Here is a 14101-nt window from a genome sequence, read left to right on the forward strand (position 1 = left end):
AGAGTTAATGGCAAAAGGTGCTGAAACGCCGTGAGCAGGTGGAAACACAGTGCACGGCGTCCCTGAAATAGCACTTAACTGGGTGCTAAGTGCTTCTCCGTGTGTGTGAATGTGTGTGTGTGAGTGTGTAGATGTAATGGGTTTGACAGGAAGTTGTTCTTGCTTTAATAACAATTGTGTCGCTGAACCTGTATCTTCATCTCTCTTGGTGGCGAATGAAAGGCGGAGGTTAGATAACGCTAACAGCTAGCGAGTTTGGTTTGAACAATAAAGTCAGTGCTCCAAGTAGTCAAAGTTTAAACTTCAACTGAGTGTAGAGTTAGAACAAAGGTCACGTGGATGGATGGATGGATGGATAGGTAGTCGCTCCGCAGTATAAGTCGCAACAGCCAGCAACAGTGACCTCCAGTGGCTATCAGTGTGAAACCACAACAAACATGTTAATTTTCAGTTGTACAGAAATAGCAGATACTGGTACACAAGCCAAGAGCGCCCTCTAGCGGCTGTCAGTGTGAAAATAACAAACATAAATATTTTATATATATATGTTCTAATATATGTCGCACCTGAGTATAAGTGGTGAACCCAGCCACAGTTCAGCTTTATTTTACTCCAGTACTTCCTGTGAACTCAGTGTGACCTTCCAGACGTTTGGGACGTCCACAAACACCAGTCACAGATGAGCGCGTCTGTTTCAACGTCTCTGAAACTCTTTCCTGACAGGACGTTATTCTGCTTGACTCTAACGCCACGACAATCCTCACTCAGTCAGACAGAAGCTGATGGCCTTGTCCGGATGCATCTTGATTTCGCCTCGTTGACACCGCGCCGCGCAGATCAAGATCACATCTCTCGGCCCGACGCACCTGAAACTGAGACATACCCACCACCCCCCGCCCCCCATCTTCATCCACATCAATAACCTGCCATCAGAACCGCTCATCAACCCTCAGAGCAGGTGTCACATGGATGTGACTGCGTTCCTGTGATGACCCGGGAACAGATGGACACACAGGGATCAAAGCCTCAGCCTCGGCCGCATCTCACCTCATCACTGTGAAGGCTTCAAGTTGAATTGAAAGATTTCTCTGGGATATGAATAAAAGAAGGCGAACGTAGATAAATATATTTTCAGCAGAAGACTTTAAACACAAAGGTACACATTTATAGTCCAGCGTATGTATTTATCTACAGCTTCATATACATGTAACCAACACCAAAGCCTAATGTTGGCCGACACACACGTGGTTCCATAGTGTAACAGTTATCATGCCTGCCTTACACGCACAAGGTCCTGGGTTCGATCTCCAGGGTTACAGCTTACTCAATGGTGCCTCCTGTGGCAGTCTGTGTGAGTTGCAGAGACTCACACTATGAGTTTCTCCACAAAAAAGGGACAAGTATTAAATTAATATATATTTTTTGGAACTATATTTTTGGAATCTGGTCAGTTCCATAGTGTAGCGGTAAGCACACCCGCCTCGGAAGCAGTGAGTCCTATGTTCGATTCCCAGAGCCTGTTAACAGCATATCTGCTGCTAACACAACAATTACCCAACTATGGGATCAATAAAGTTGACATTTATTTTATTTATTTATTTATTTATCAATATTTGTCTTTCAGTTTCAGAAAAAATATATAGAAACAAAATTTTTGTCATATTTCCCTTTTTGATATTTCTGGATCCATGAAGACTAATCCTCAGAATAACAGCCATAAAAATGTCATCCACACTCATCCGCACCCCCCCCCCCCCCCCCCTTTAACACACACACCCAGGAGATAATAGCTGAAAGTTGGACTTGACACGGATCAACGTCACCCATCCACCGTCTGTCCCCCAATCAATACTCCCCCTCCTCCCTTCTCCTCTTATTATCAGCACTAATCTATATCTCTTTGTCTCGTTGTCTTTGGAGTCGCCTCCTTCACTCTCTGTCTTTTCTCCAAATTACATTAAGCACAATCCCATGTTTTGGACCTAACAAATGTAAAATGACCTACATCGGAATTGGACTGGGGGGGGGCGGGCCTCAGGAGCCAAAGGGCAGCCAGAGACAGAAAAGTGGACGAGTCCAGAGAAAAGAAGACGGAAGAAAAGGAGAGGAGCGTTGATTGGAAGTTGATTGTGGAGATTTCACTTTTGCTGTTTTTTTTTTTCTCTCGTTTTGACAAAAGCGACAAAAGAACGAGGTGATGCAGGGGGGAGGTGTGAGGGGCAAAACACAAATGCCTGAGAGTCCTTGCAGGCTTTTCTGCATCCACACAAAAAAACAAAATGGCAGCGTTAATAAAAAAGCGATCGCTAATGCTTGTCTCAGGCACAAGGCCGCGGGCGTCGCAGGCGTGAAAGCGGTTCCCGCATTCTTCGGGGAAGCTGTGCTCCTTTTGTAGGGCCATGTGTCACACTCTGGAACTTCCCATCCCGAAATGTACTCCAACAATGGAGGCAGAGTGGAGAGTGTTAGGCTTTTCATTTGTCGGGGCCATTAACAGCAAGGTCTGAAAGGACTGGAAATGAACCCAGGTCTGCTCAGGCTGGGACGCCATGCGCCTCTTCTGCTTCTTTTATTGGCCCTGTTTTTCTGTTGATGCCAGTGACACTGACCCCGAAGCCTCATTATTGTCGCCCACGGCAGGAGCTACGGTGGTGGAAGGAGAGTTTCACTGTGCCGCGGTGTCGGTTCAGTCCAATAACAAGTTGGTTGTTTTTGTGTTTTTCACGTTACTAAAAACACCTTTTTATAATGAGTACAACGGAGCTTCTGTCAGGACGCAGGTCTAATATTTGTCCCTTCGATCTTGAACTCAAGAGGCCCAGACAGTATCAACGCAGGTTGGAATTTACTGAGGGCTTATGTGAATGTTTGTGTCAGCTGACGCCACTGACAGCTTCACAGAGGATCTGTCGCCAACCGAGGTGGGAACCATTAGCCGCAGCACTTCCACGGCGTCCTTGAATTTGTGTACTGACACTTGTTCATCACCAGGAGCTCAGAAAGGTGTGAAGAGTTGTTGGGGGAACAATTAGGACGACACCTACTGTACAGCGACGCCGGAGAGAAACCAGTGCTGACTCTTTGCTTACGTTGTTTCTTCCGTTCATCCCTTCACACAGTATGGAGACAGTATTGAACATGTTATTGAAGAATAAGAGTTTCACCACGTGATGGCTTAGCTCAGCGGTTTCCAAAGTGTGGATTGAGTACCAAAAGGTGTGCAGCAAGGGAAACACATTAGAGTTGTGGTTTGCAGGAGTTATTACACAGTGATTTAGATGAAGTTAAAAAATTAGTATTAGGGGGCGCTGCAAAAGCCTGGACCGCGGTGGGTTAAGTTGAAGGTTTAGTAACTAAACCTTCAACTCAACCCACAACGGTCGAGACAACTGACCCACTGGGGGGTTCAATCTGGCGCTCTTGATCAATTTTGTGAAAAGTGAAAGTGATAAAAAAAATGCACAAACACTTCATGCTAGTGATGTTTAGTCAAATTATATTTCATTAAATATGGATATTTTATGATATTCTTGTACTTATTTGCAAAAAAACAAAGAGCAAAAACATGGACTTTGTTGTTGTTATTTATGGGTAGTTATGTTATGATTGTACTGGTCCGGCCCACTTGAAATTTAATCGGGCTGTAATCGGGCCCCTGACCCAAAATGAGTTTGACGCCCCTGGAATTTTGTATTGAACTGCCGCTGACTCGTCACTGTGGAACAAAATGAAAGTGTTTGTCAACAAAGCTGTGTTTCTACTGAAGGTTACAGTGTACAACAAAGTCCTGAGCTACTCTGAAGTGAAGTCAACTTTGTGTTTCAGGTCTGGACCCTTCTCAGCGTCAGGGAGTGGAGGAGTTGATCTCTTCACCTCCGTGTCACTTTGACCACGCCACACTGTTCAGTGTTTTACAGAAACACACTCTCCAGCACCGGATGAACGACTCCTTCTCCTGTCTGGTATGTTGAAAAAAAAAAATCACTCTCTTCTGTTTGGGTTTTGAGTCAAATGTCGGAACTTGTGTTTTTTTTTTTTTTTAAAGTCCTTTCCTTTTAAAGTTTCTGTGCAGTTGGTGAAGCTGTTTGATTGGCTTAGGGATACTTTGTTGTTTATTCACCATACGTGTACAAAACCCGTTGGATGTTTCTCACTAACTCCATCCGTCACAGTAACTCCACCGTTGCTACGGTTGGAGAAACTTTTTTAAGGACGAAATACATTTATCAACTCTTATTTAATCAGTCATAATTAAAACCCAAATAAAGCTGAAGCTGCAGCTTTAAACAAGTTGAACTACTAAGACAGCAAAGCCCCCCCCCCCGCTCTCTCTCTTGTAAGCCTGCAGGGCTCTCTCTCTGATTGAGAGGATAAATGCTGTAATCAATATTTTCCAAATAGGAACATGACCCCTATGGACAAGCACTGAACTGTCTCACGCAACAAAGACGAAGGAGTGGGGGGTGGAGGGGGGGGTCATTTTTTTAATGTCTTCTGTGCAACCAAGCAAAAAGCAGATGAAGATTGAGGACGATTTAAAAAAAATAGTTTTACATGTTAATATGTACAGTCAGTTTTTGACCTGGACTCCTGTTTGGAGACAACATTCATGGTTTGGTCAGAGGTCCGTCTCTACCATGGATTTATTTGAGGGACCTTTAAAAAGTCAGGATATAAAGACGCTGTTTGCCCTGATCGTAGGTACAGGAGCTTAGAAAAGGTTTTTGGAAAACAGTTCAGTGAAACACTGAAAGTGTTGGTTTGTTGTTAGAAAGGTTTACTCCAGTACAGTATATCCACTGAATCCAATTTCTGACACAAGATGGCAACAATGAGGAGGGAGAGGAAGATGTTGAGATGTTCCTGTGGGTCAGTGTCTCTCCACGTCTTGTTTTTGTTGCTGTGGATGAACCAGAAGAAGGTGTAAAATATATTTTTGTGAATGTGTCGTCAACTCAGCCGCTGTATTTTTTTATTCGTGGTTCAGGGCAGAAAATTGATGAACAACAAACAAGATTTGTCTTGACTATAGACATCAGAACAGGTTTCCTTATTTTAAAAAATGAAATATTTGATATTGATTAGTGATGGAGTTGTCGTGTTGACTAGAATGAAGAAGCGCTGCTGTAAAACACCATATATTTAAGAGGATCTTTATTAAAATAGTGTTTAATATCTGTCTACAAAATAAACAACTCAACATCCTCGGATCTTTATTAAAATAGTGTTTAATATGTGGCTACAAAATAAACAACTCAACATCCTTAGCGTTAACAGCAGTGGCAGACAAGAGAACGCTTTTCAGAAAGAAAAAAAAAAACCTCTCCTCCTGTCGTGTTGTGTTCTGCTCTTTTTAGAAGCAGCAGAACGAGGAGATGTTCCTCAGAGTGACATCTGTGCTTCTTTCACTTCTCTACCTGCCTCACTAGGATGCCTTCCAGCTTTGCAATTAGAACGAGCCTTTCACACTGGCCCCGCAGCTCTTCTCTGCTCGGCCTTTTGTTCAAACTCCAGGGCTTTGTGTTGAAAACCTGAGCCCTTTTCACCAACTTCCCTGAGAAAAGGCCAGTGCCTGTGTGTGGGGGACATCTGTTGAGAAGTGGCTTGGGTTCATGTCGTGGACCGGGTCATCTTTGCTATTCAAAACCTGTTAAACTCAACAAAAACAACAATTTAGTTCGCAGTCGTGGGATTTAGAGTTTGTCGGGATCTTGGTAAATGCACAGTGCAGACCCCGCTGATGACTGAGGGGTCGGAAAGGTCGTGTTAGTGCTGCTGGTGAGTCTCCACAAACAGAGCATATGTAAAAAAAAAAACAAAACTATAGTGTTGTGTTCTGCTCTTTTTAGAAGCAGCAGAACGAGGAGATGTTCCTCAGAGTGACATCTGTGCTTCTTTCACTTCTCTACCTGCCTCACTAGGATGCCTTCCAGCTTTGCAATTAGAACGAGCCTTTCACACTGGCCCCGCAGCTCTTCTCTGCTCGGCCTTTTGTTCAAACTCCAGGGCTTTGTGTTGAAAACCTGAGCCCTTTTCACCAACTTCCCTGAGAAAAGGCCAGTGCCTGTGTGTGGGGGACATCTGTTGAGAAGTGGCTTGGGTTCATGTCGTGGACCGGGTCATCTTTGCTATTCAAAACCTGTTAAACTCAACAAAAACAACAATTTAGTTCGCAGTCGTGGGATTTAGAGTTTGTCGGGATCTTGGTAAATGCACAGTGCAGACCCCGCTGATGACTGAGGGGTCGGAAAGGTCGTGTTAGTGCTGCTGGTGAGTCTCCACAAACAGAGCATATGTAAAAAAAAAAACAAAAACTATAATGTATTTACAAACAAATATATATATATATAAAATATATAATATAATATAATAAAAATATATATAAATATGTGTGTATGTATCATAATATTGTATGTTTGTATTTATCATATATTTCTACATATGTACACACATTTATATAGAAATATATAACACATTAATACATAAAAAATATATATACATACATATACCTACACTATGCACATATATTAGAATGTATATATATACACATATATGTGTGTATGCTGTATGTACATGTATGTATATATATATTAGAATATATGTGTATGCTGTATATATGTATTTATATATTAATTTGTTATATATTATTTATATATTATTTCTATATAAATGTGTATACATATATAGAAATATATGATAAATAGTAATGTACAATAATATATATATAAATATATGTACAATAATATATGTATATAAATTATATATAATATAGATATTATACATATAATACCTATGTTATATATACACATATATATGCTGTATATGTAACCTATGTAGAATAAATCTAATCAATTTATTCTACAAAATGTAGATTCTCATAGATGTACAGTAGATGTAGGTAGTACTGACATAGTAAGTAGTGTAAAATACTTGTAGACAGTATAGTAAACAAATACATCACACTCACACTCTAACATTATCAGGCATTCGTGATGTGTACACGTAGTGGTGTGAAGTACGTCGATAACTCTTAATGCCTCTGTCAGCGCAGCCTGCAGGGGTCAGCGTCACGTCGCCTCGTACAGTGATTACTCGTCACAAACCTCCGGTCGGTGAAGCAGAAGGAAAAAGGTCATGGGATCATGTTGAATGAGCAGTGAACTGGACAACATCTGAAGACCAACACTAACCTCTCTTAAGTCCTCACTAATCCGACCCACTTTACCGTTTCCCGTCTTCCTCTTGTTGGGAAAAACCTGGTGCATCGTTGTTTCCAGCTCTCATGTCTGGAGGACACAGGTGTCCTTCTCTACTCCAAGTGTCTTATTTTCAAATTAACTTCCTGCGGAGTCTCATCATTATGCACTTCCAGTATAATTACACAGATGTATGCCTGCGCATGTTTCTGTCCGCCCACTCCAATTAAAAGGATCTACAAGAGAAGAAAGAAGTGGCTCCAGATTTCACTGAACTACTGACCTCAGACGGGAAAATAATCAAGATAAAAAATATTGGTCTTATCCTCCGTTTAAATATCGTGCACAAGACTATTTCTAACAGTAGTCTGAGATAATAATGTGTTAATCTGCTAAACCCAAATCCATCCTAACAGATGTGTTGACTTTGCAGTTGTCCACCAGGGAGGACAGTTTAACTCAACAGCAAACACTGGTCAGGGTATGCTAACAGCTAACACTGTGTGAGTGAGACCAGACAGAGTGAACAGCAAGACACAAATGCAAATGCATTTGAAGGCCTGTATCGTATTTTCCGGACTATAAGTCGCACTTTTTTTTCATCCTTTGTGACTTATATATTAAAACTCCACGTGTTATTTTCAAACGGACCACCACTAGAGGGCACTCTAGGCTTGTGTACCACTATCTGCTACTCCTATAAGTCGCATATTTTTTCATTCTTTGACTGATGCAACTTATAGTCCAGAAAATATGGTATTGGTTTCTGTAGAACATTTAAACCTTAAAAGGTCATATTTGTGTCCAAAGAAAGGACCTTTATTTCCAGCTTGTTAATCAGTAGACAAAGGCTCGGTAAAGTGTCGTTTGTGTAAAAATAAATGGCTGTTGCCATCTATCAAACATGGCACAAAGCTAGTGTACGATGGTTCATGTAAAAGTCATACTGATCATAGTTTTTAATGTAGTTACTGTAGAGGACACGTACATGTGTGAAGGATAAAAAAAAACATCTGTAATGCAGCTCTTTGGGTCAGGAATCTCTTTTTTTTTAATTGTGTAGACCAAAGTAATTTTTCATATTTGAACACACGCTGTTCGGCCAATTACTAAATGTATGTGTGCGCCCAAGAGGTCAAGTGTAACTGTTTAATTCAGAGCTCAAGGTGTAGCAACCTGCAAGTAACCATGGCAACAGTACTGCTGCTTCCCTGCTTTAAAGAAAACACAGCAGATGATTCAAATATCAGTGTCAGGACTGTGACCACTGGGGGCACACTTTAGTCCTGGGACACATGGGCATCCAGACAGGCAGAGGCTGGTGTTGGCCGCTTGACCTCTTGACCTTACAACATTTGCTTCTTTATGCACTCCCTCATTGGCTCCTCCTAGAGGCCGCGTGTTTTGTACTGATTAAAACTCTGGCGCTCCCGTTTTTATAAAGTCTCTCTTTTTCTTTTCTTTTACTTCTAAATAACTGAAGATGCAATTAGAAGAGTGCACTCCATGTCATTAGTCTCACATGGCAAACTGGCGTCGCTCCCACTGTTAGGGTCACTTTTTAGGGCCGAGAAAAAAAATAGTTTCGAGTGCCAAAAAACCACACAGCCACTCGGAGAAGTGCCAAGTTCAGACGCCGAGAATCCTCAGCACCGTCCTCACCAGCTCTGTGTCAGGTGACGAGCGGCGAGCCCAGGTGTTCGCCCATCCAAAAACCACACGCCGCTCTCACATTTACGGGGTTGTGTCACTCCTCGGAGGGAGGCAGCGGATAGAGACGGCCGGGCACCGCTGACGGAGCTAACAAGGCAGTCGGTTCGTTAACAGCTAATTGAGCGATCAGTGCCAAGACTGGAGTTTGCCATCTGTTTGTCACAGAAGAACATCTTGTCGCATCACACTCTTCAGCAGGCCTCTCTCTCTCTCTCTCTCTCTCTCTCTCTCTCTCTCGCTCTGTTGGTGTGATATTAATAGCTCAATCTCACAGACAAAGTAAAAAGATTAAAATAAATAAATAAGTGGAGACAAATAACAAATAATCTCAAGACTGGAGGAGGAGGTGGAGGAGGAGCAGGGAGGCCTCCAGAGGAAGACTCCTGCCAGATCCAGTTCACCCTGACACAGTCTGGAAATAGTCTCGTTGTAACTTGAATCCAATAACATTTGAAAATGTTTTAATTCTGCTGCCGATGTCTCTTCAGACCACTGTTTGTCTGAAATCATTTACGTGACTATAATCTCAAGTGGCAGAAATTGTGTTTTTAAATCTGTAGTGTATTCATTTTAATTGATTATGAACTAATACAAAATAAAAAAACAATGTACATATAAAGAAATCAAGCTTCAACAGATCGACATCTTAAATGCTGAAATTTAATTTGAATTTCTGCAGAATCATCCAATTGATCAATTGAATAATAATAATTAATAATTATTATTCAATTAATAATAGTAATTGAAGTAGTGGTCATGTGACCACAGTGGTTTCAGTTACAGGCAGTTCTTTATATTACTGTATGTAGACAATTCCGTCAACATGGAAAAAGAAGAAATCCAGACAGGGGGCAGCATCACTGATGGAGATGAGAAAAACTCATAATGATTTAATGTTTTTGTTTTATTTTTACATTTCTTCACACTATCAAAAATAAATCATTAACGGCCATCATCCAAAATGGTTTGTTTAAACTATAAATGCTTTAGATGAGAAAAACTTAATAGTGTGTGTGTGTTTGGGTTTGGGTTCGTGTGTGTGTGTGATTTTTTTTTTTTAGATGCATGTCTGCCAAAATCTGCTGTAAGCATGTGTGTGCGTGTGCACGTTTGTGTCAATTTTTGGTGTTTGTGTGAGTGTGTGCATGTGTGTGTGTGTGTGTGTGTGTGTGACAGCAGCTCAGTAGAGGTGCTAATTTGTTGATGTTCCTTCCATGAAGAATCTTAATTAGCGATGTGGGTTTCATGGCTAATTTAGTGATTATGTGCAGGATGGTTGGACTGATGAACATCTCAGGGTGTTTCACTTGTTCCACACCTTTCTGCACATCTGTCCTCTGTCCTTTCTGTTTTTTCTTTACTTATTATTTCACTGTAGCAGTGAGTTAATAGCTGTAGGGTTAATCTTTACACACATCCATTTAATGGCGCTAAAAAAGTATTGAGGATTTTTTTTTTTTTTTGTCGACTTTGTAAAGCCAAAAGGTGAACCGTGTTGGTTTGCGTCTGTTTACTTGTGCCATGGCAACAGAAAGTGAAGCATGAGTGGTTGTTGTTAGCTGTTACCACCTGTTACCACGTTTGTTAAAGATTGTGTGAGACCTGATCAACTTCTTACTTTCTGAACTTGCCCTATACAGTAATGCAGTGATTCCCAACCTCTGTGCCGTGGCCCATTAGTGTGTCGTGACTGATCATTAGGTGTGCCGATGTAATTTTCCCAATGTCACTTAATTGGTCGCAAAACAATTTTTTATTTATTGCAAATATTTTTTCTTTCTTCGTCAATGCGTGACAGGCAGAGCAATTTAATCATCTTCCGCTAGGTGGCAGCAGATGATTTTTAAAAGTTAAAAAACATAGATAATTCGAGCTGTTGAAGAAGATCTTTGTGAGTGTCTTTCTTCAATTCCTGCCAGTATATCAGCGTTGTCTTCAACTAAACAGAAGTACATTTTTACTAAATTTAAACTAGAAGATTAAAATATTTCATTGTATATACTTTTTGTGAGATCTTTGTTTGGAGTTTTATATATGTGCCATGGCTCAAAATAAGTTAGGAAACACTGCTGTAATGGTCAGTGGATGTCATTGGTTTTTGGCCCAAAACTTATAGATAAGATATAAAAAATTGAAAAACTAAATATTTTAGTCCCACAAAGCTACATCTTCACTAACAGTGTCTGACTGTTTGGTAAATAAACAATGTTAAAAAAAAAACTATAAATAAATATAGTTGAGGTGTAGAGAGTGCTGTAATGGCCGCCGCCTGATCACATGTCTGTGTTTCCTCTCAGGGTTGGTTCAGTCCAGGTCAGGTATTTGTCTTAGATGAGTACTGCGCTCGATACGGTGTCCGTGGTTGCCACCGTCACCTGAGCTACCTTAAAGGACTGATGGAATACTCCGAAAACAACACACTCGTTGACCCCACGCTGCTGCACTACAGCTACGCCTTCTGCGTCTCCCACGTCCACGGGAACAGGTGAGACGGCCTTCACATGAGCACAGATAAGAACTTTAGTGTTGTCTCCACGTGTTTCACACCTGCATTCACTCATGTTTCTGTATCTATCTGTTTCTTCTAAAACATTTCAAGGGTGATAGGGGCGGGGGGTCAATCCCAGCAGTCATCAAACACAGGACAATTTCTGTATCTATCTGTTTCTTCTAAAATATTTCAAGGGTGATGGGGCAGGGGGACAGTTTTCATTCTCACCTGTGGTCAGTTTAGAGTGAAAAAAAATCACCAATAATCCTCATGGTTTTCTCCTGTGGGAGGAAACCAGAGTCCTGGTAAAAAACTCCAAGACTGGGGATTGAACTCGTGAAGGAAATTGTATGTATCTCTTACAAATATGTGTCATTGTGGCACCTTGGTGTAGCCCACCTTGCTTACACATCTGCCTTACACGCAGAAGGTCCTGGGTTCGAGGCCCAGAGGAACCACATATTTAAAGGCCTCTCCCGTTTGGCCGCCTGTGTGGTTTATAATAAGGGATTCAATTAATATTATTATTTCATGACTTCATGATTTCATGACCAGTTTTTAATATTTCTACATTATGTCACAAACATCACATTTTAGTTTGGGAGAAAATATTTAAGACCAGTAAAAAAAACAAAAAACGAGTTAATTTCCACAGGTAAAGAGAGACATGAGGCAAACATACGGTGCATGGACACAGATGGGGGACACAGGTATGCTGCAGCAGCAAACGTGTGTCAAGTGTTCTCCTCTGATCTGACGGGAAGAGGAGTCCACCGTCTGCAAAAACTTGGTCCCCCGATCCGTGAGCAGTAAACTCCCCCAGATATGAGCAGCACCAGTGTCTTTTAGCCACTCGTTGGCATCAGCAGCACTCCAGCAGTTCAGTTTTCCACTTCACTCCCCGAAGCCCCCGCTTGACTCCCCGGCTTCTAATTACTGATGTCTGTGCTCCCCCTCATTGTCGACTCATTTGGTCAATTAGAAAACGTAATGATTAGCTTCTCCAGCTAATCACCACATATAAATTGTAGGGGGTGGGGGAGGGGTAACTGGAATTGGCTTTTTGTCAGTTAGACTCTAATTTGAATAATGGATGCCCTTGCATGGCTCCTTGGTGTTGCCTGAGTGGGTGTGGATGGGAAAGAAACGTTTTGTCGTTTTTTTTTTTTCGAAGGGCTGGCAGACTTTGAGGTGTAGAGAAAAAAAAACTTAATTACAGAACTTGAGTTTTCCCTTGGAGGGCTGCTTGACGAGATGGAACTACGAGACGAGACGCCACCGACTGATCAACAGTCGAGAGTACATGACTAATACTTCAAGGAAAATTATTCAGAGCGCACGAGTGTTGAGCTAAAGAAAACAACTCTCCATCAGTCAAAAGAAAAGCACGTTAGAGTTTTGTTGAAGCGGCAAATATTTTTCTGATATGTCAAAGACTCCTCCAGGTGATATCAGCTCCTCCAGGTTTGTTAGTTTCAAGGATGTGGTCCTTAATTTGAATCTTTAATTACCATCTAAAACTTTAGATGGACTGTGAAAAAAAAATCTTATTAGCTTTTTAAATTTTTAAAATTAATTCTGAGGTGAAGTTTACTCTTCTGTTAAATTGAATCCAGTACATAGTTATTATTTTTTGGTTATATTTAATTTTTGCTCTTTCTTGAGCAAGAAAAAGAGAGCAGGACAATCAATTTAGAATACAAAAAAAGTAAAAATCAAACGAATTTAATAGTTAATTAGCTATTTAAATAATTAAATTAATAAATTCAGGTTGCTACTTTTTTGTTTAACAAACCAAACCAACACTGGAAGTCTGGATTCAAATCCTTCTTAAAACTGTACGTACAAAGTTCAGTCAAAATGTTCAAAGACGTAGATTTCAAAAGCGTTCATGTTTAGAGTTTCAGACACGGCCATTTTTATCCAAACATAAGAACTAAAAATGTCAAAGTTTTGCAACAGGTTCATAGTTTAAATGACCTCATAATTGTCTAAAATCTCGGCCTGTTTTGTTGAAGACAACGCTGATATACTGGCAGGAATTGAAGAAAGACACTCACAAAGATCTTCTTCAAAAGCTCTGATTATCTTTTTTTTATAGCCATCTGCTGCCCCCTAGCAGAAGAGGATTTAATTGTCCTGCCTTTCATACTTTGACAAGCAAAGAAAAATTATATGCAATAAATACATAAATAATAGTTTTCAAACAAATTAAGAGAAATCTCACGGCACACTGGTGAACTAGGAACCACTGGCCTATCGTACTGTACTGCGCGCCTGTGTGTGTCCAGCCGGTCTCCAGCCTGAGGGTCCAGGTCTGCAGTGGTCCACGTGCAGACCTCAGACGTTTAAGAGGTGTTTTGAGTAGAACAGTTAAGGTCTGCTCTGTTGTTCACGGTGTTTGTGTGAAGTGATGTAACAAACAGAGCTGAGCAGGAGCTGCAGCTGTGACACCACTTCATCTCCTCCAACTCTGTGACTGTTTGATGAGACAGGTGCGTTTGAACCCAGATCAGGGTTAAAGGAGCATTAGCAGAGCAGGGAGGGAGGGACCCTCTCCTCCCCCTCACCTGTCACCTCACATCTCCTCCAGCCTGAGTCGCCCCACACCGCATCGACATGTGATGTGACAGAGCCCCCCCACCATTCACATAACAGACCCCACCCCCCACACCCACCTCCGTCCAGATGCACTCCCAGA

The 14101-nt window shown here is 41.3% G+C and overlaps 1 protein-coding gene across 3 annotated transcripts in view; it reads left to right on the top strand.

Annotated features, from left to right (window-relative positions):
* cadps2 (Ca++-dependent secretion activator 2) overlaps positions 1–14101 on the top strand; it is a 104407-nt gene that overhangs the window by 45045 nt on the left and 45261 nt on the right. For all 3 annotated transcript variants that reach the window (XM_025056111.1, XM_025056112.1, XM_017033227.2), the window contains exons 12-13: positions 3826–3962; positions 11207–11394. In XM_025056111.1, coding sequence (XP_024911879.1) covers positions 3826–3962; positions 11207–11394 — 325 coding nt within the window. The remainder of the gene's footprint in view (positions 1–3825; positions 3963–11206; positions 11395–14101) is intronic.

The sequence above is a fragment of the Cynoglossus semilaevis genome, chromosome 6, assembly GCF_000523025.1.
Source record: "Cynoglossus semilaevis isolate Cse_v1.0 chromosome 6, Cse_v1.0, whole genome shotgun sequence".
Taxonomy (NCBI): Eukaryota; Metazoa; Chordata; class Actinopteri; order Pleuronectiformes; family Cynoglossidae; genus Cynoglossus; species Cynoglossus semilaevis.